Source organism: Chamaea fasciata, unplaced genomic scaffold, assembly GCF_029207755.1.
Source record: "Chamaea fasciata isolate MVZ Bird 193981 ecotype frontalis unplaced genomic scaffold, bChaFas1.0.hap1 SCAF_6, whole genome shotgun sequence".
Lineage (NCBI taxonomy): Eukaryota > Metazoa > Chordata > Aves > Passeriformes > Sylviidae > Chamaea > Chamaea fasciata.
In genome coordinates this window covers 32,669,079-32,689,008 of record NW_027094091.1, presented here as the reverse complement: position 1 = coordinate 32,689,008, position 19,930 = coordinate 32,669,079, and the positions used below count along the sequence as shown (strand labels likewise).

At 37.4% G+C, this 19,930-nt stretch overlaps 1 protein-coding gene across 1 annotated transcript in view; it reads left to right on the top strand.

Annotated features, from left to right (window-relative positions):
* The window catches only part of TENM3 (teneurin transmembrane protein 3), a 379,052-nt gene that overhangs the window by 270,124 nt on the left and 88,998 nt on the right, over window positions 1-19,930 (top strand). The window contains exons 9-10 of the mRNA XM_066185929.1: window positions 13,743-13,865; window positions 17,634-17,848. Coding sequence (XP_066042026.1) covers window positions 13,743-13,865; window positions 17,634-17,848 — 338 coding nt within the window. The remainder of the gene's footprint in view (window positions 1-13,742; window positions 13,866-17,633; window positions 17,849-19,930) is intronic.

The window sequence follows — 19,930 nt, the reverse complement described above, 5'->3', positions numbered from 1 at the left end:
GGCTCTGCTCTGCGCCTGGCAAAATCTGCCTGCCTGTGGTTTTTAGACATCAGTGCCACATGTTGCTCTCTCCTGCCAGAAGAGCAGGTATGTAGCCTAACTAGAAGGCAGAGGCCAAAGGGTGTGTAGTCGCTTCAACTGGGCCTTCAGTGTGTGGTGAATGTCGTACAGCACATTTATGTAGCAGCTAGAAAACCACCTCCTGAAACTTCTGAAGGATTTTAACTCCTGAATGGACCTTAGCACAGTCCTTGAAGTCTGAAGTACTAACATGCTACTTCTGTTTCAGTATTTAAAAATCTTTAAAAATGCAATCATGAAAGCCAGATAATTGGTAAATGTAGCCCTTGCCTAAGTAATAACTAATATTTGTTCAGGCAACTCTTTTCACTCATTCCTGACATGTGCTTGGTAAATGGCAGTATTCACATACAAATGTGACTTTCCACACTGGTTTTTTGCTCTAAAATTAGACTTAGTATTGCAGCTAGGACTTCCATGACTTTGTGCATTCCAGAGGTTTTCAGCTCTGTCTAACATGTGATCAAATTATTTTTCTTGGTACCCCAAAGCTATCAACTTTAGATATCTGTATGAGTTTCATATAATGTTTACAGCTTTGGCGATGAGCGAATTTGACTTCCTTAGAGTGGAAATACTCTGTAAATAATAATGTAATTTCTTATGTTCACCACATTCTTTCTTTCAAGACGGGGAGACCGAGATAGAACGATTAGTCCAAAAATTAAGTTATTGTGCTTTACCACCTGATTGGGTGGTAAGTGTTGGGCTGGAAGTGTTTTTAGCATCTCTTTTGAAATAGTACAAAATCTAATCATGTTGAACATCCAACATGAAGCATAAACATGAAATATATTTTCTTGTCTCTTGCAAGAATACTATTGTGGATAATGCCTTTGGCTGATGTTTTTAAAATAAAGATCTTGTTGCTGTGTTCCAGATTAAGTGCAAAGCATAATATTACTGGTTCAGGAGTGTAGGGAATTCATAGTTGATTGGTGTTGTGGATGTCACTTGCTATTATTGTTAGTGGCACTGAGAATAAAACGTTCATTGAGAAAGATAATCCTCACACGAAAGGATGTAGGAACATGTAGCTGACAATCAGGAGGTTAAAAGAGACTTGACAAGATTTCAAGGGATTAAAAAAGTTAATCTGTCAAGGCACACCTCTGCTCCAAAGGCTTGTATTCTAATTAAGATTTACCACAAAGCTTTTTGGCAAATAGTCCTGTCACCCTAGCACTTTTGCCCAGTGGAGAAAATTGAAGCTCAGTAATTCTGGCAATAGAAGAGGTGTAGTAATATACTGCAAGATAACATGGTTATGTCATAGCCCATAAGTCCCACATGTCATATTGTGAAGCAGTGTGATGTTTTTCCAAAATCTGGATGCTGCTTTCAGGAAAACTCAAGTCTCTTGCAAGAAAGTTTTATAGAGATGTGTGTCCTTCTGCACTCCTCCTCTAGTCTTCTGACAGACTCCCAAATATTGGCAGTTTTTCAGACAAATGAGGAATTCAGTTAAAATGCACTGGTTTTTGATGAAGAGTTTAAGAGGTGTTCTTTGTATTTTATCCAGGTAAGCATGTAGTGTATTTTAGTAATAGGCCAAGGTGTGTAATGCTTCGAATGAAAGTTTTTGTTTAATGAATGATTTTGCAAAGCAGATATTTGCTTGAGTGATTACTTGACATGTTGAGGACTTAGGATTAATCTTCTTAGCTGGTAGTTTCAAATAATTTCTACCTCATGCCTGTGAAGAAAGAAGCCTGCTTTTAGACCGGTGCTGTCTTCTGGGATATTTGAACTACAATACATGTATTAAAGCTGGTAGTTTTGTGTAGAAATTGTATCTTTTCTGTAAACTGAGATCTTTTCTTGTTTTGTTTTGGGTTTTTTTCTGTGAAAAGAACTGCTTGTTCTCTTTTTGAATGCTTTAAAAAAAATGCACACTGTTAAAAATGTCTGACTTAGATGAGATTTTGGTACACCTCTCCATACACAAACACTATAAAATGAAAAGGTCGAGTACATGTGTCCAACCTTGCTTTAAGCAATACCATTTGATATTACATTTATGGCTGAGATCACAAGAACACATGGGTTTTATATGGATGTAATTACCCCACTGCAGGGATTAATTATGGATGAAAGTTAGATGTCCTCTGAAGTAGACAGGAAATTGATACCACTTTGGACAATTTTATTCACAAAAAAAAAAAAAAAAAAAAAAAAAAAAAAAAAAAAAAAATCCACTGTCACTTGGGAATTGTTACCTATAGCAGCCTTTGTAGTTTTGTAATCCAGGAAAAAGAAATATACTACAGCTCTTTAGATAACGTGGACATTTGCATTTCAAAAGCTTGTTTTTGCTCAATAATAAAAATGATAAAACAAAACCAGAGTGGTTTTGACAATATTTGATAAAATAGGGTCACACAAATGGATCTCTTTTACTAGTTCTGTAGAAGCAGTAATGTTGGGGGGGTGGGTTGGTTTTCTCCATCAATTTTATAAGTGACCATTACTCTAGAGCTGAGAGTGGCTATTCTTAAGATCACCTGTAAGATTTTACTGTGCAGTGTTGTGGCTGATTTAACTTTAAAGGGAAAGAAAAAAAAAAACAATGTGAAACTGTAATCCTAACTTATTTTTTCTAAGGCGTAGATAACTGATACAAAATATAAAGTGGTTTACAAACTGACTTGCAAGCAATTCACTAGCTTTACAGACAATGGTAAGTTTGTCTTTATGTCAGTTTCCTTCCATAAATAATGTATGGTAAATTATTGCTTCTGTTGGTAGTATTTTCCCTGTACCTACAGTATAACTTTGCTTACAGGAATAGTCTCATAAGAAACAAATTTACCTTTAGTGGAGGAATATGGTATGTTATTCCAATGCACATAAAACATATTAATGATGATATAATAAAGGAAGCTGTATCTAATAGCCAGTCCCTAGAGTGGTAGTGATATTTCAATAAGAAGATGTCTGCAATCACTGAGCTGTTGTTAACCTTGGGGTTTTGGACCGAGGGTTTGCATGAGGTTATTTGCTTATGCAGATAGCTAATGGCTTACAAGTTTACACTGGAGGTGTTGAGGTAAGGTAGAGTTGTATAAAAAGGCCTCCTTGAAGATGAGTTCAGCATGTCCATTCTGTTTTTAATACAAATTCAAGTGGAAATTCTATGGGCTTGCAAGTTGATCTGCATGTAGTGATTGGCTTATGCATCTACATAATTGCGTGGTTTGGGTAGGTGAGTGGTAATTACCATGGAGAGGTCTAAATCACCATGAAGAAGTTTTGTAAAGAGGTTATAGGTTATTTTCTTTTGGCCTCAATCACGTACCTTTGATCTACAAGTGGACTGCTGTAATTGGGATCTCATGAAGCCTAAAAAACAGCAAAGGATTAGAAAACCTATATATTGACTTGCACGTTCAATCAACTTGCATATGATCTCAGCAGGAAATTCAAAACAAAAGCTAATTTATGGAAAAATATGGAGTTCTAATCACAGTTTAGCTCCGTGGGGTTCCAAATAACATACTACAATCTCTACATGCAGATGCTTTCATCTTACATTTCAGATTTGGTGACATTCCAAAAGTTCTTATCAAGCCTTATTATCATCTTTTATTAAAGCTTATTACATTTATCCTTATTGCATGTTTGCTGTAATGTTCTGTCATTCTTAATATGGAATAGAAAAAGCTTTGATCTTTTTTAGCCAGTCATGAGATGGAAATATGCAACACAAGTGATTCACTATATAGTATAAACTCCCAGCTCGGTGTGTCCTTTGAACATTCCGTTAATTGGCCCCTGGTTTTTTTTCCATTGGTTCATAAATCTTTTGCTCAGACTGCACTTCTCTGTGCCATCAACATGCAAATAGGCTATGCATGATCATATAGTGCCACTTAATTATATCCTTCAAGAGATTTGTGCTGGTTTTGTTGGGTTTGGGTTTGGGGTGGTTGATTTCTCTGTAACAAATAAGGCTTTTGAACTGTAAAAAAGGGTTGGATCGCTTCATCAGTGCTCTTACCTAAGAAAGGTGTTTCCGATTAATTTTGAGACATTACATTGTCATTGCTTTTCTTAACATTGTGGGGCTGTGATCTAAAGGACAAAGCAAGACTTCTGCTGGAGTTCTGAAAAAAACCCTAAAATATGACAAATATGAGCCTCAGTTTTTTTCTAGAAAGCAAGTTAAAGGAGGAAAAGGGAAGAGTTATAGAATGAGAAACAATAAAATAAAGACATCCCTGAGGGAATACAGAAAAGTTGTTAGCCTGGTCTTGATGTGTGTAAATCAAGGAAATTTTCTTCTCCCCCACAATATTTAAAATCATTGATTATGACTTCATTAACTAGAAGTCCAAAATTCACAGAATGTTTTTCCTGCCTTTGTATGAACAAAACAACCCTTGCCTCAAAAGAGTCCACAGTCCAATATGCCCTTCCCCATCATTTCTGTACTTGTAATGATTGTTCACCATCTTTTTAGACTGAACAACATCAGCTGGGGGAAAAAAAAAAAAAAGTTGAGGAGAAAGCCCAGGATAATGCTAAAGACTCTTTAGGTATAATGGAGACTATTACAAAGGTTTGCTGCTCCTCAGAATAGATGGGCAAATCTGAAACCAGACATAATAGATACATCTTATTTAAATGAGAGGCTACTGAAAAATATCTTTGTTTGTGTTTTAAGAAATCTGGTTTCTCCCTTAAGCTTTGAATGTGCCTTGTATAATGCAGTTGACAGAATCAGACCATTGTTACATAAAAGTCCCTGGCTTGACAACTGAAATGAGACATCTAGCCGTGCAAGTTTTCAGAGGAATAAATGTTCCATCCTGGGGTGAATATAATAAAAATATTTACACCAAGACTACCAAACATTTTTCTTAACAGTTCAAATGCAACAATACTTTAAAGTGCCTTGTAATCATCTTTGATTTGCAGTCAAAGAGGGTAAGTTTATCCACAGTAGATAGCTGATATACCTTTGTTGTTTTATTTTTTCTAGGCAAATTTTTTTTTGATGTTTTGCAAATTCATTGTTAAAAGGTTCCAAGAGAAAATGAGGAATAGACTAGACAGGTCAGATTTTTTTTGCAGATGAAACAGTAAAATCAATGGAGCCATTCAACTGTTCAGGATAAAAGGGAAAATAACAGTTTTTCAGTTACTGTATTGGTCTTGATAGGTATTACTAAGTTTTTCATATAGCACTATACTAAAATGTCTTACATTCAGTGTATATGTTCGGCAACTTTTATATGATGCTACTGGTGACTAATCTTTTGAAGGTGCTCCAAAGCATGTACTTTAAAGTTATTTTAAATTTAGAAATAACAGGGGTTTTATTGATTTGAGAAAAACGGTAATAAATAAGGAACTTGTCTTTGTAACTTTTAATTCACTTTATTTAAAATTTTAATTAACTATTTTTAATTCACTATTTGATCTGCAGCAACATCCAAGGTATCCTATTATCTTAGAAAAAAGCAAATGAATGCAAATCACTGACAGTTCATTTGCACATCTTCTGGTCCACTTCAGGTCCTTCAGAATAAAATAGGTTTAGATTCTAATTATGGCTGCAAGAAAAATACATGGAAGATAATTTTAAAAACCACTTCAGTGTTCAAATATTTCATTTTAAAATGTATTGCCAACAGGGAGATGAAATAGAAGATAATCCTTCAACAAGATTGAGCAATAATTGCAATTTGCTTAGTTTAAATTATAATCTTTTTGCATTGCTTTAAATATAGATTATGTTCACTTTTCCTTATGTTCAAGTGTGCATAAAGATTTTTCAATTAATTTTAAGGAAGCAGTTTTTAAATCATGGTTTGAAAATATCAGCACCGAGAAATATGTATCAGTGGCAGTCCTGGAACATGAGTTCAATAACTTAGCAAGGAGCTCATCTTCAAGCACAGCTTCATGAATAATAAGACTTGATTACCATACCTTGTAAAACACATGGGAGAAGTGAAGGAGGGTCGCCAATATCATTCAGTTCCTCTTGCCAGCTTCCCCTAGGTGTTGAGTTCTTTATGTTCAGAGAACATATGCCATAGTCCTTATCCCCAGAGGTTTTGGGGAGATGATTGCTCTTTAGAGACAGCCAGTGTTTTTTCTTTATACTGTCTAGTGTTAATTTTTCATCTGTTGCTATTACTCTGTCTAAAAGCTGGAGGAACATTGGAAGTCCATTTCCCAATTCAGGCAACTCTGTTTCTTCTTTCTACTTAAAACAATCCTCTTACCTGTGAATTCTTGTTCTCCTGAAATGCCCTGTGTCACATTTAGACTTTTTTCCTGCAGAGAGCAAGTTGCTGTATTCAGAATGGAAAGTCTTGACTTGCTGGCACTTACGGCTGGTACTTCAGAGGGCTACTTCTTCCATTACTGTAGGACTGCTTCAGTGAATAAAGCCTCTGCTTGTATGTGTATGGTTTGTTTGTGCATCCTTATGATTCTTTTACCTGCACAGCTCACAGGGTGCTTGCTATGCCCTTTGTGTTTCATGTGAACATGTTTGTCACTTATAATACTTCAGGAAAAGTGATTGATCCTGGTAAGTTATGATAGAGACAACCTTGAATTCTGACCAGAACAATAAATAAGTTTCTCTGGCTTTTACTGTATATTGCTACCCTTTTTGACAAAGAAAAATTAATTCTGATAGTCATAAGCCCCAACATTGTGTGTATATTCATATCTGATCTAAACTTTGTTTTCTTTCAAAGCTACACTGGATACTAGATCATGCTGATACCTGTCCATTTCCTTTATGAACTAGCTGTCCTATCCTCAGCGTTCAAACGCATGAGAAGAGGGGAAAATAATTCAGACAAGTCCAGTTCTTGCTAAATGGTAGAACAGCTACATTAGTTGGTTTTCTGTTACAGTTTTTTTTTTGTGCCTCTCCTAATTTTGGCAGAAAAGAACTTTGAGATATTGAGCAAGGCAGCAAATGCAGCCAGTATGCAGTTGAATGCAGCAGGTAGTTGTCAGCCCTCACAGTTCTAGTTCTGCCACTTAGTTACATAAATTATCCATCCTTCACCACCTACTAATAAGGGACTGATTTCTTTTTGGATGCAAGAGTCTTGGAGAAGGTTTTGAAGTGATAATACAGTGTATTTCTCAAGAACAAGTTCCTTGTAAAGGTAATGCGTAAAGCATGGAATTGCTAGCTTGAGAAAGGAGCATGCACAACAAATGGGCAACTTCTTCCTGAAGATGATTGCAAAATGTTTTACACAGTGTAAACTAGTGATGAGGTTTTTTCAAGTGTTTGCAGTGAAATGTATTCGTAGTTGCTATTTTAATTATTGAGAGGACATGGAAGGCTTTGTAGACTGATTACAAACCAAAATAACTAGACTTCAGTTACACAGTGATCACAAGATCAACCAAGCTTGAAAAAGCAGTTTTAAGATGCTTCAGAAACCCTTCAGTGAACTGTGTGGTGACAGATGGCAAGATTACCCAATTGCCTGCGACAAATGATAGCATTTTTATGTTAGCACTAAGGCTACTGTTGGTACAAATGCACTCCTTTAGTTTGAGCTCTGAATTTTTGAATATCCCAGTCCATTTGGCAGGGGGAGGGGGAAAGAGGAGGGCAAGAGCCCTACTATTATTTTGGCTACTGCTTTTATGTTTGGGATTTGTTCTGGTGAATTTAGCCGTATTCACCAGCACTACACACACAGAGAGACACTGGTATTATGTTCATGCCAAGAGCAGCCTGGGTCCGAGAGAGCTTTCTCATCTCTGATGCCTCTTCTTTCCACTCCGTTAGAGGGAATGCACTCCTCACCATTTAGACTATCACCACACTCTAAAGGCTGGCCATGCAGATAATTTGTCCAGTAGCAGTACAAATGCTGCCTTAAACAACTCAGTCCAAAGGTAAATGCTAGCATGGCTTCAGCAAATAAAGAACTCTTGGTAGCTGGAGATTACTTTGCAGAATAGATGTGGGGGTTGAAACAGTAGAATAGCTAGAAGATTCTAGAATACTAGGTTAAAAATGGGAGGTTTTTTCATAAATTAAATTTAAATTAAGTTAAAATTAGGTTTAAATTTTTTTATTTTAGCTTAAAAAATAATCATAGGTTAAATAGTTAAAGATGGAAGACACCTTAAAAATCATCAAGTCAAACCATCAACCTAGCAGCACCACCACCATGTTCATCATTAAAACATGTCCTGAAGAGCCATATCCACAGTTTTTTTGAACGCTTCCAGAGATGGTGACTTTACTAATTTCCTGGGCAGCCTGTTCCATTATTTTACAATCTTTGCCATGAAAACATTTTTTGCTTAATCTAAACCTCCCCTGGCATAATTTGAGGCCATTTCCTCTTGGCCTGTTACTTGTGACATGGGAGAAGAGATTGACCCTCACCTTACTGCAGCCTGCTTACAGGTAGTTGTAGGGATCATGTGGGTCTCCCTGAACCTCATTTTCTCTGGGCTAAGCTTCTGCTCCAAATGCTTCACCAGTTTCATTGCCTTTCCCTGCATGTGCTTCAGTACCTCAGTGTCTTTCATGTAGTGAAAAGAGCTGGACACAGCACCTGATGTGTGGCTTCAGCAGTGCCAAATATGCAGGACAATCCCTGCCTTGGTTCTGCTGGGCACACTATTTCTAATACAGGCCAGGATGCCATTGGCTTTCTTGGCCACCTGGGCACTGCTGGAATCATGTTCAGCTGCTGTCAACCAGCACTTCAAAGTCCTTTTCTGCTGGATATTTTTCCAACTACTCCTCCCCCAGCCTGTAGCACTTCATGGGGTTGTTGTGACAAAAGTGCAGGACTCAGCACTTGTCCTTGTTGAACTTCAGACAATTGGCTTTGTCCCAGTGATCCAGCCTATCCAGATCCCTCTGCAGAGCCTTCTTACTCTCCAGCAAATCAGCATTCCTGCCCAACTTGGTGTCATCTGTGAACTTGCTGAGGGTGCACTTGATCGCGTTTTCCAGGTTGTCAGTGGAAATTTTAAACCCTGTTGGCTCCAGTACTGAGCTGTGAGGAGCACCACTCATGACTGACATTGCTGGGTGAAATTCCATTCACCACCAGCTCTCTGTGCCTGCCCATCCAGTCAGTTGTTAACCCAGCAAAGAATACACCCAGCTACACCATGGCAAGCCAGGTTCTCCAGGAGAATGCTGTGGGAGAAAGTATCAAGAACTTTTACTAAAGTCTCGGTAGACAGCGTCCACAGCCTTTCCCTCATCCACTAAGTGGGTCAGTTTGTCACAGAAGGTTGGTCAGGCAGGATCTGCCTTTTGTAAACCCCTGCTGGCTGGGCCTGATCATGTTTGTCCTGTACATGTTGCATGATGGCACTCAAGGTGATCTGCTCCATCATCTTCCCCAGCTGACAGGCCTGTAGTTCCCTGAAACCTCCTTCTGCCCTGCCTGTAGATAAGTGTCACATTATCTAGTTTCCACTCACCTGGGATCTCCTCTGTTAGTCAGGGCTGCTGGTAAATGATTGGAAGAGGTTTGTTGAGTTCTTCCACCAGCTCCGCCAACACTCAGGTGAATCCCATCTGGTGCCATGAAAGTGAATGATCCTAAGTTGCACAGCAGGTCACTGATAATTCCCTTCCAGATTATGTGGGCTTCATTCTACACCCTGTCTCTTGTCTCCCAGGTCCAACGGCTGGATACCTTGATGACAACTGGTCCTGTTATTAACTGAGGCAACAAACGCATTGAGTACCTCCGGCTCTTCCTCATTGTTTGTCACTGTTTTTCCAAGAAAGGATGGAGGTTTTTGGCCTTTCTTTTCTTCCTGATGTTTTTAAAATTATTTGTTGTCTTTTATAGCAATGGTTGGATTAAGGTGGGCTTTGGTCCTCTTCATTTTCTCCCCACATGGCCTCATAACACCTTGTAGTCCTTCTGAGCTGCTGATGCCTTTTTCCAGGGGTGAAAAACTCTCCCTTTCTCCCTGAATTCCGTTCAAAGCTCTCCGTTGATCCAGGATTGTCTTCTTCCCCACCAGCCCACCTTTCAGCACATGGGGAGGGCCTACTCTTGTGCTTCTAAGATTTCCTTCTTTAAAGCATATCCAGCCTTCCTGGACTCCTTTTCCCCAGATATCTGTTTTTCTGCTTTAAAAGCCATCCTGTTCCACAATGGAAGCAATCATCCCGATCTTGATACAAATAAAAGGAGGCTTTTGTTAGGGTTTGTGGCCATGTTTGTAATTTTGACAGCCCATCTTTTCTCCCAGCCCCTGAGAATTCATCTATGCTTGCAGCTGCGGAACATTTGGATTGAGTTGTTGTGATCTGTGACCACAACCATCACAGTCTGCCTGCCTTCTGGTTGGAGGCATCTGGCATTCTTACACAAGTCCTTGCTGCCATCAATGTTATGCCAGTATTGAAAGTAAGTCATTCCCATGTTGGTATCCCCATAGGTTTGGCAGAGTCAGAACTGGTGACTCTAGGAAGAGTCTCTTGGCTTCACTGTGATCATCTAACACCAAATAAACTCCAAATTGATTGGGAATAAACCAGACCTCACAGGCAATATCTAATCCAAAAATCACGAAACTTTCTTACATTAGATTTGGGACAAAATAGCAGCAGGAAATAATGAAATGCATTTTGCTCTAAATGTGCTTTAAGTTTTGCTTTATATATCAAGTGCTTCATTAAAAGAAGTAAACCTACTATTTCTCTGAACACAGTAGAAACAGTGAAGGGGATTGATCTCTTACATCCCCATCCCAAAGCTGGAAGAAGGCCTGCATCCTCTTCTGGATTGAAGGAAATCAGACAAGCAGGTGCACCTCTGCAGTCTGATTGCATCATTCTCCCTTAGGAAATTCAGAACTAGTTCACACCACTTGACTTGAGGGTCTCAGACATCCCTCTGAGGTACCAATACCCGGTGCTGCTAAACAGATTCATAATAGCATCGAGAATTTTTATCAGGTGCCTAAATTTTCTTAAAAACTGATAAGGACATGAAGTTTGGTTTTGTATTGATGGCCAGCTGAGAGGAGACAAATTTTGATTGGCAGAATAGTGCCTGAATTTGTCTTCAGCAGTCAATTTAACTAGGTTTCTAAAGTTCATCATCTCTAAAGAGATTCTGCCTTGTAATTTGATACTTTAGCAACAAGCTTGTTTCTTCCATGTTGTTTTCGTGTTTGCTGTGAAAGGAGAATTCTCTAAATTCCATAGTACTAGCTCAGAGAGATTACATAGTTGAATTATTTAGTGTATTAGTGCACACTAAGTTTTGTCATTGGAATTGTCGCACAACAGTTTTTGTCTGCTTAAAAAATATTCCTCCATTTCCAATCTGTGAAACAGCTGCATTTATCCATCTGTTCATTTTCATTGAACATTGTGAATTGAACTTGTTTCTAGTTCGTTGTCAAAGCTGAGAGAGGAATAGTATATTTGAGGGATACAGCTAACCCTCCCAGTCTTTGACAGTGAACTACAGCGGGACAAAGACAGAGGAGAGGTAGTTGTCACTTACATTGCAGTAATTGTGGTGATATTGGTGTAATCAATATTGATCCCACAGTCCTTGCCTTTGAAGACTTCAAATTCCAGCTGTTTTGAATTACACGGAAATGGCTAGAAGGTCATGTTGGAGCTTCCCTTTCTGATCTCCCAGTGCAAGAAGAGGCACAGGGCATGTACATAGCACCAGCAGATATTAATGATCTTCTAAGCTCCTGTGTTTCTAGAGTTACAGAATGAATGTCACTTTCTTTTTTTTTTCTCCAGAAGAACTAATACAAGGGATAAGAAGACAGCAAATTAAGAGAAGTGATTTAGATCCCTGGACTTGAAAACAAGAAATGTACCGGGTTTAAATCATGAAATATTTAGCTATTTGCAGTCTTTAATTACTGCCAGTGAAATGAACAAGTATAACAAATTGTAGAGTTTGACCCTAGGGATTTCATTGAAATATATTAAAACAGATACACATGTCAGGTGATTAATACATAAATAAGGATTTCAGCTGAGGTGGGGTCAAAATAAGAATGGATAATTCTAGTGATGTGCCATAGATGGTGGTGGTCAGATTTATGGTTTAACAAGAGTTGAGAGAGGATAAAAGAAAGATGTTTTTAGGGTCAAGGAACATTCTACATCATCAAGCTTTGACAGGCAATTTAAGGTCTGGGAAAGAAGCGTGAGAGTCAGAGACTTGGAACAAAGAGAATATGTCATCTGTAGTGAGCATTTCAGTCTTTGAAGTATTCAGTAACGGGTCTTTAGTTGCATTCTGGTTTTTTGTTTTGTTCGGGGTAAGGGGGGAGGCTTTAAGGCAAAGACCTGGCAGACAACCTCTTAATTCAGCAGTTTTTATTGCCTGGCTAACTAAACTTCCATTGATGCCTCTTCATCTTAAGTAAGGGTTGCCATGGTCAATGCAGAGACATGTAAAAATCAGAGATGAAACCAAATGGGATGAAGAAATTTATATCATTTGCATAGAGGGAATGAATAAATAAGTAATGTTGACTATAGGAGTAATCTTGCTTCAGAGGGAGAAAAGTAGCAAAACAACAAAGTATAGTGAATTATCTTCCTTATATTTTTCACTAATAGTTAAAATACATGATGACAGATTTTTTTTTCCCCAGTGTATTTTTATTCCCTAGTAGGACTGAAAGACTATTTTAGCTGCTTTGCAGGTAGCTGTTCTCATGGAATGAGCAAACCTACATTACACCAAACACAAAGTAGAATAATTACAATAAAATGAATTTTGGTGGCATTATAGGGACATTGGAAGAGAAGAATAATAATCCAGAGAGTGCATGAAGTTCTGTGAGAGTATCAGAGTATAGCACTAAGATTGGGGCTTTCTTTCCATATTTTTGCTCTGAAAGTTTAGATGCTGGGTTCATTCCTTAATCCCTGGTAATCAAGGTTCCTCAAGTTCCCCCTAACACCATGGAGGGTTGACTCTGTCTCATAATTAACTTAGCTAAACTCTTTAACATGATATCACCTTGTAAATGAATGTGGTTTGGGGGAATTAAGTAATTCAGAAACCTAACTTATGCATTACCATTACCAGAGCAAAATGTCCCAGTGTCCCTGGCTCTGCTCATGGCCTTGGTCTTGTTTTGTAGACTGGTGTGGGGAATGGGCAGGTGACGGGAAGTTGAGCAGGGTGATGTTGACAGCATGAAGTGCTTGTATCTTAGGTTAGCCCTGCAATACCCACAGCACCCTCTTTCCACTCCTGTATTTTTTCTTTTTCCATTCTGGCTAACCAGGGCAGATCCATCTGTGGGGAAAATCATTTACTTTAGTAGGTCATTTTGAAGTTCACTTAAATTTGTCTCTTCAGAAGGATCAAAAATGAAAAAAAGAGAAAAGAACATAATTACTGCCTATCCTTTTGAACATTGATTTGGGACTGGTAAAGGACTCAAAATGAGACTGGTGAGCTTTCTGTCAACTGCGTTCACTGAAAGCCCTGTATCATTAAAGGACAGTGGTGGTAATTGCTTTGTGCCATTGCTGAACTATTAGTCTGCAAATGCTTGTTCATGTAATTTAATTTTTTTTAATGTATGAGTTGCTATTCCACTGCCAAGCATGGAAAGTCGTTACTTGTGCAATTTGTCAATGTGGTTAAAAGCATCCAATAACCTGTATCCTCTACCACCAGCAATGCATCTGTTTGGCCTCAACTGGCAGTTACAGCAGACTGAAAATGATACATTTGAGAATGGAAAAGTGAATTCTGATACTTTGCCAACACATCCTGTAACAGTTCCTGCTGGAGACAGTGGTAAGTGAAATGGGCAACACTTTTTTTCCTTCTTTTGTAACATTTCCCTCCTTTGTGTTTTACTTATATCATCAAACTTCAACAGTTTTCCTCCAAAACTCTGTATTTAATGCAAGTACAGAGTGTTTGTAAGTAATAGTAATTTTAAATAGATAAACAGGAACTGATAAACAAGAACACAAGTTTCTCCTACCTAGCATGTGAACGGGCCTGTGGATCCTGATCAATAATGCTGCTCTAGGAAAGCTAGCTGTCAAGCGAAATTCCTCACAGGAATTTACGTGTGATATTTGATGAGGATCGGAAAGCTTTTGCAGAGAAACAGAACCTCTGTTTATTCTAAAATATGTGATAACGTTATTGTTGTTGTGGGGTCTCCAGAGATAGCAGAATGGTGCTGAGGCTGGCTCAGACTATCCTGCCTTAGGGGCCTCATGTTGAACAAATGGCCACAACAAAGCCAGGGGGCCCAAGGTGTCGGGACACACTGTTTCATAAGGGGGACCTGTTACCAAGAGTCAGTCTTTGGGACTTTCAGCAAGCTCTCAATAAGTTTTGGACAAAAGATTATGTGTGTGTGTTTCATCGTAATTGCTTTTTCTGAAGTTTTTGCTCCAGAAAAGGCATTTCAGGAGTCATTTGAATATTTTTGAAGCTTCTGTCTTAGCTAGGCTTAGGAGGCATCTCATGATCAAGGAGCTTCGTGTGTCATGAGGACCTCACTATGGAATATCTTGGGTTTTTCTCTACGGAGGTTGATGTTTTCTTCTCTCTCTCTTTTTTTTTTTTTTTTTTTTTTAAATTTCTCTCTGAAATTTGATAGGTCAGGTATAATGTGTACATTCGTTTTCTCAAAGTCTCTAGCATATAATGTTGAGTCTGAATCGTCCAACCAATATGTGAAGCAAGAAAAAAACTTTCTTAATTTTGCTGTAAGAGCTTTTAAAATACAAACCACACAAAGGGATTATTTTTTATCGACCTTTTTCCGTGTTGCCCTTTAAGATTCTCAAAACATTTAAGAGCTTGTGCACTTTCAGCTAACAGAGGCTTCCAAATCAATAGGTTTTGAATGGAAAACTTGATTTAAATGGTTGATGAATGCAGTGTTTGCTTCATTACACAAAAATCCATTTTCCCATTCACAAGGTACATCTGACCTCCTTACCACTGAGAAGGAGGAAGCCTCTGCCAGCAATTGACATATTGAAAATTTTTCAAGTTACCACAGCTCCAAATCATAGAAAAGTTATAGCTCAGTTCACTCCTTTTGTCATCTTCGTAAGCCTGTGAAACTTCTCCAGTAGGACATTTTCTTCTCATTTCCTTTACCTTCCTGTCTTTTTCTTGTACTTAGATAGTCATTATCACTTCCTGTGTTCTTCTTACTTGTTTTGAATGAAGAGAAAAAAGCTACTATGTGGTTAATGAATATTGATGCAGCAGTGACAACTCATAATCCCATTGTCTTCTGCATTCAATAACCAATATACTTTCTTTTATAAAATATATTGATGTTTTTGTAAACATTTTATAAACACTTACTGGGTTTTTCCCTTGATAATTTTTATTTTTTTTAACAAACTAAAACCTGTTATACACTGTCTCAAAAATAAAAGGAAATAATAAGGATATCAAATTTTTCCTTCCCTATGTCCCCAAATAATGGTCAAGAGAGCAGGGTTAATTCCACCCACTTGAAATTCTGTCCTCTGCAGAATATGGTTCATGGTCATTTATCAGCATGCATCAATACTAAACAGCAGACAGACCAGAGAGTACACATTTTAAACTACAAAAGAGGGACCAGTTGGGCAGAAGGGAAAGTGTGATGACTAGATGTGAAATGTGAGGAGTGGGGCCCCTCTGCGATCTCACTGGTTACTGTAAACTGTAAAGAAGAATCAATGAAGCCTTGATTTGGATACTTCAACAGCTGAACAACTTTCAGTACCACCCTTTTCTAGTCCCCTGGTAACGTCGCGATCCTCTGATTTGGATTTGAGAAATTTCAACCACCCTAATAGTAAATGTGAATGAACATGATGTTTCATGTTTTGATTTAAAGCTGTGTGTAAGAACTGTTGCTGTTTAGAAAACGAAAAGGAAATGATGACACGATGAATATTTTTCTTATGCTCGTTGAGATACAACAGGGAACAAAGAATAATTAACACCGTAGCCTTAGGGTGACAAACAACTACTGACAGTTTTGAGAGGGGTGTTGGGGTGCTAAAGGGGCATGTGGCTACAAAGTAAAACCATCCTTTTTTGGTGAAGAACGTAGGAATCCATAAGTGTATTATCTGCTGAGTGTTGAACCCCAGAAACAGGCATTCCTGGGAAGTTGGTTAATGTGTTTGATAAACGGCATTTACTCTAGCTGCTAGCTCATCTTTTCAGTAGTACAAGGCTGTTATTTTTCATCTGAAATGTAGAAATAGGGGAAGTTGCAGATCAATACGGCAAACAAGTGTTTATTGTTTAGTGATTACCAGTCATCAGCGTGTGAATTTATTCAACACAATATGCTTAAATTTGAAGAAAGGAGTAAAAAACAAATGCTTAAATAAACTGAAATAGTGAATACAGATCTGTCTTCTAGAATAGCACATGGATATTATGAAAGGTTAAGTCCAAATTTAAAAAAGCATTAGACTCATCCTGAAAAGTGTTTAAAAACTGGTTTCTTCAAGATCAGATATTTCACTGTCTCTTCTCAACAGCACTCTGATCAATGTGATAATCCTGTGAGACATTTTCAGTGACTGCAATGCCATTGTGACACAGCTCTGATGATGATACAAGTTCCCACTCAAGGCCTCTCAGCAGTGCTTCTGTACCTGTTTAATTCAACAGCAGTCTCGGTTCATCTTGGATGTGCCAAAAGTGGCGAGGATCAATCTGTGACCTTACCTGGCATTTCAGATTTTAATCCAGTTTTTTTCACAGTCTAAATGTTTGCAAAAAGGTTGTGTCAGTTTGTTCCATCAAATGATGAATAATGTAGAATTTGAACATAGAAGATAAGGCTGAATTGTCAGTTCTTCAGAACACTTGTATGCAAACAAGTGAGCATCACATGAACATGCTTATCACATTCAGATGGATTTAGTTCAATATTTATAATAGACTAGTTGATGAAAAAAATATGAATTGGTAAAAACACAGCAAACTCCAAAACTGTAATGACAGTTCCATTTTTCTTTGTATTGCTTCACTCAAGCCTCACCTTCACGTGCTGGCTGCTTAAATACAGCATTGCTTGCTTACACAAAACCAAAAATAAGTAACCAGAGCTGTAGCATTTGTTAGTATTGAATAAATGCTCTGATATTTAATGTAGAAAAGATTATATTCATTCTCTTGACTACTTGTGTTTATGTATCTATTATTCTTTTTATGTATCTATTATTCTTAAAATCTGTGTGCTGTATTTTGCTCTTTTTTTTTTTTTTTTGTGAGACTTTATTTTGAGAAACCCCTGTTAAAATGCTAGTGAAGAAAAAGAATAGTTTAATGTCGATTCTAAACTATTCCATAATGCTCCTCCTTAGGGATGCTATGGCATTTTTAGTATGTAGGTATTTGTGGTATGTTTACCTTTTTATCTCTAAATCATTGAATTCCCGGGATCTTCTATTCAAAAAGACTGTCAGCTAACATTTTTCTGAGGTAATTCTAAATATTTGAAGATATATATGAAGGATGATTGAAAGCCAGAAAGGAACACTAATTTTTGATCTCCTTATTATTCTAACCCATCAGGAAAATTAGGAGGATTTGCACAAGAAAACAACACTATAGATTCTGGAGAACTTGATATAGGCCGAAGAGCGATACAAGAAGTGCCCCCTGGGATTTTTTGGAGATCACAACTCTTCATTGATCAACCACAATTTCTAAAATTCAATATATCCCTTCAGAAAGATGCATTGATCGGAGTATATGGTCGAAAAGGTTTACCACCTTCACACACTCAGGTGAGAACTGCTTGCATTAAAAGTAGCACATTATTGAAAACCATGATCTTGTATCTTTTCTATCTTTTTTTTCTCTCAGGATTACCTTCTTTTCCATTTTGCTGATTTTTATTTTTACTATTTATGCTTTATTGATACAGGATGACCAGAACATTTGTAATACTCTGTGTTGGTATCTAGAATGGGGGTACAGGGTATTTTTATTTATGAGCTGTTCTATTGCCTGATTGATGATGCTTCAGACATGGAGTTGTTTCATGCAGAATTTATAGGTACTTTTTTTATTCTTTGGTATATGTACATATCTTTAGAAACCTAAGGAAACTAATGTGGAATCTTATGGCCACACATAAGGTGGGATGAGAGTTCCTACAAACAGCACATGAACTAAATTTCCAAACAAGAAGACAAGCAAATACTACAGTATTTACAGCTTGGTGTCCCACTAAATAAAAACATTAAAGAAAAAATATGTAATATGTATCTACAAAGATACAGTGAACTGCGGTTGTAAAAGTGGCAGTCTTCACTAAGCATCTAGTATCTTGAAACTTGGTTTTTAAGTGTCCCAGAGGATTTATTCTGTTCTGCCCCTCAGAAGATTTCTAATGACACCGTTTTATTACGTATGGTCACACTTCCTATTAACAAAAAACCCACTTTTTATCCATAGTGATAGAACAATTAAAGTATAAAACAATGAAGAGTCTTCTGTATTGGCAGGAGAAATGGAGAATCAGTGCCTCAGATGCTATTTTAGCATCAATTGTATCCATGTTATTTGGAAGATTTAATGCCCTCCAAGATTAGATTTCTTTCAGCACAATATTTGTCCAGGTGCTGGTTCAGATCTATTTTTCCACCTGAATTGGTATTTTAGCTCATTTTCTTCTACCCATTTGGAGAAGCATCTTAGTGACTTTATTTAGAGTGTATGGATTTACCCTGGACACAAATCTAAGTATAGCAACCTAATAATATAATTGTATCAAAGCTTGACTGATTACATCTGATACACAGTTGTAACAGCAAATCCATAGCAGCAAAATCTGTATATTTTAATTCAGTCCCATTTTTTAAAAATTTTGATTTTCATGCTACTGCACTATTTAATTTTGGGTGTTTTTTTGTTGTGGTTTTTTTGGGTGGTTTTTTGTAGTGTTTTTTTTTTTTTTTTAATTCAGGCAGAACTTTTAAAATATGCACAATATAGAAATATATTACTAATATATTAATGATTACAACACCTACTTAACAGTTACAAACCACAGAGGAAGGGTCAGGAAAGCAGCTAAAGTCATGGAATATTACATTAACTTTGTTCTGTAGTTTAGTTTCCATTAAAGAACAAACACTTTACTAAATGCAGGAAGTGCACTCATGTTTACTTAAAAGTTTGATCTTCATAATAATGATTAAATGGATTTTCTTCAGACCTTCACATATGAACACCCACTCTCAGGCTGGCAACAACCACACGGAATTCTAGCATAAAAAAATCGATTCAGAAAGTTATCAGGCATTTGAAATAGGGGTTTGGAATACAAATGCCATCTCAATGATAACAATAATAACAGGAGTTAGGGGAATACATGTGTGGCAAGAATGCATAAAACTGAAGAAGCTGATCTAGACTGTCTATTTACACAAGAAGTTATGCAAGTATGTCTATTAAAAAAATGATCTTTACTTGATTCCTTGTCCTGTCAAAAGATTGAAATAGGAGTGTCCTTTATCCCAAAACACAGAGACTACTAAATCTGTTTCCTGTCCTCTGTGTTACACAGATTCCAAGTTCTTACTAATGTTTAAGTATGATACAACAGAAAGAATCATGTGTGAGTCCTGCTTGACATTTTGGATATACTGTTCCCAGGATATAGGTCAAGCTCTCTTGTACTATTTTTGCCTGGTATATAATTGGAGTATTTTTTACAAACCATTGACTGACACTTGATATATTGAAAAATTAGGCATGCTTACTTATCAGTGCCCTAGTGAACTTACAAGACTGCTAAAGCTTCCCAAGGGTACAGTTTTATCAGAATGTCTATATGGCCTTGAACCCAATGATGTCCCGTT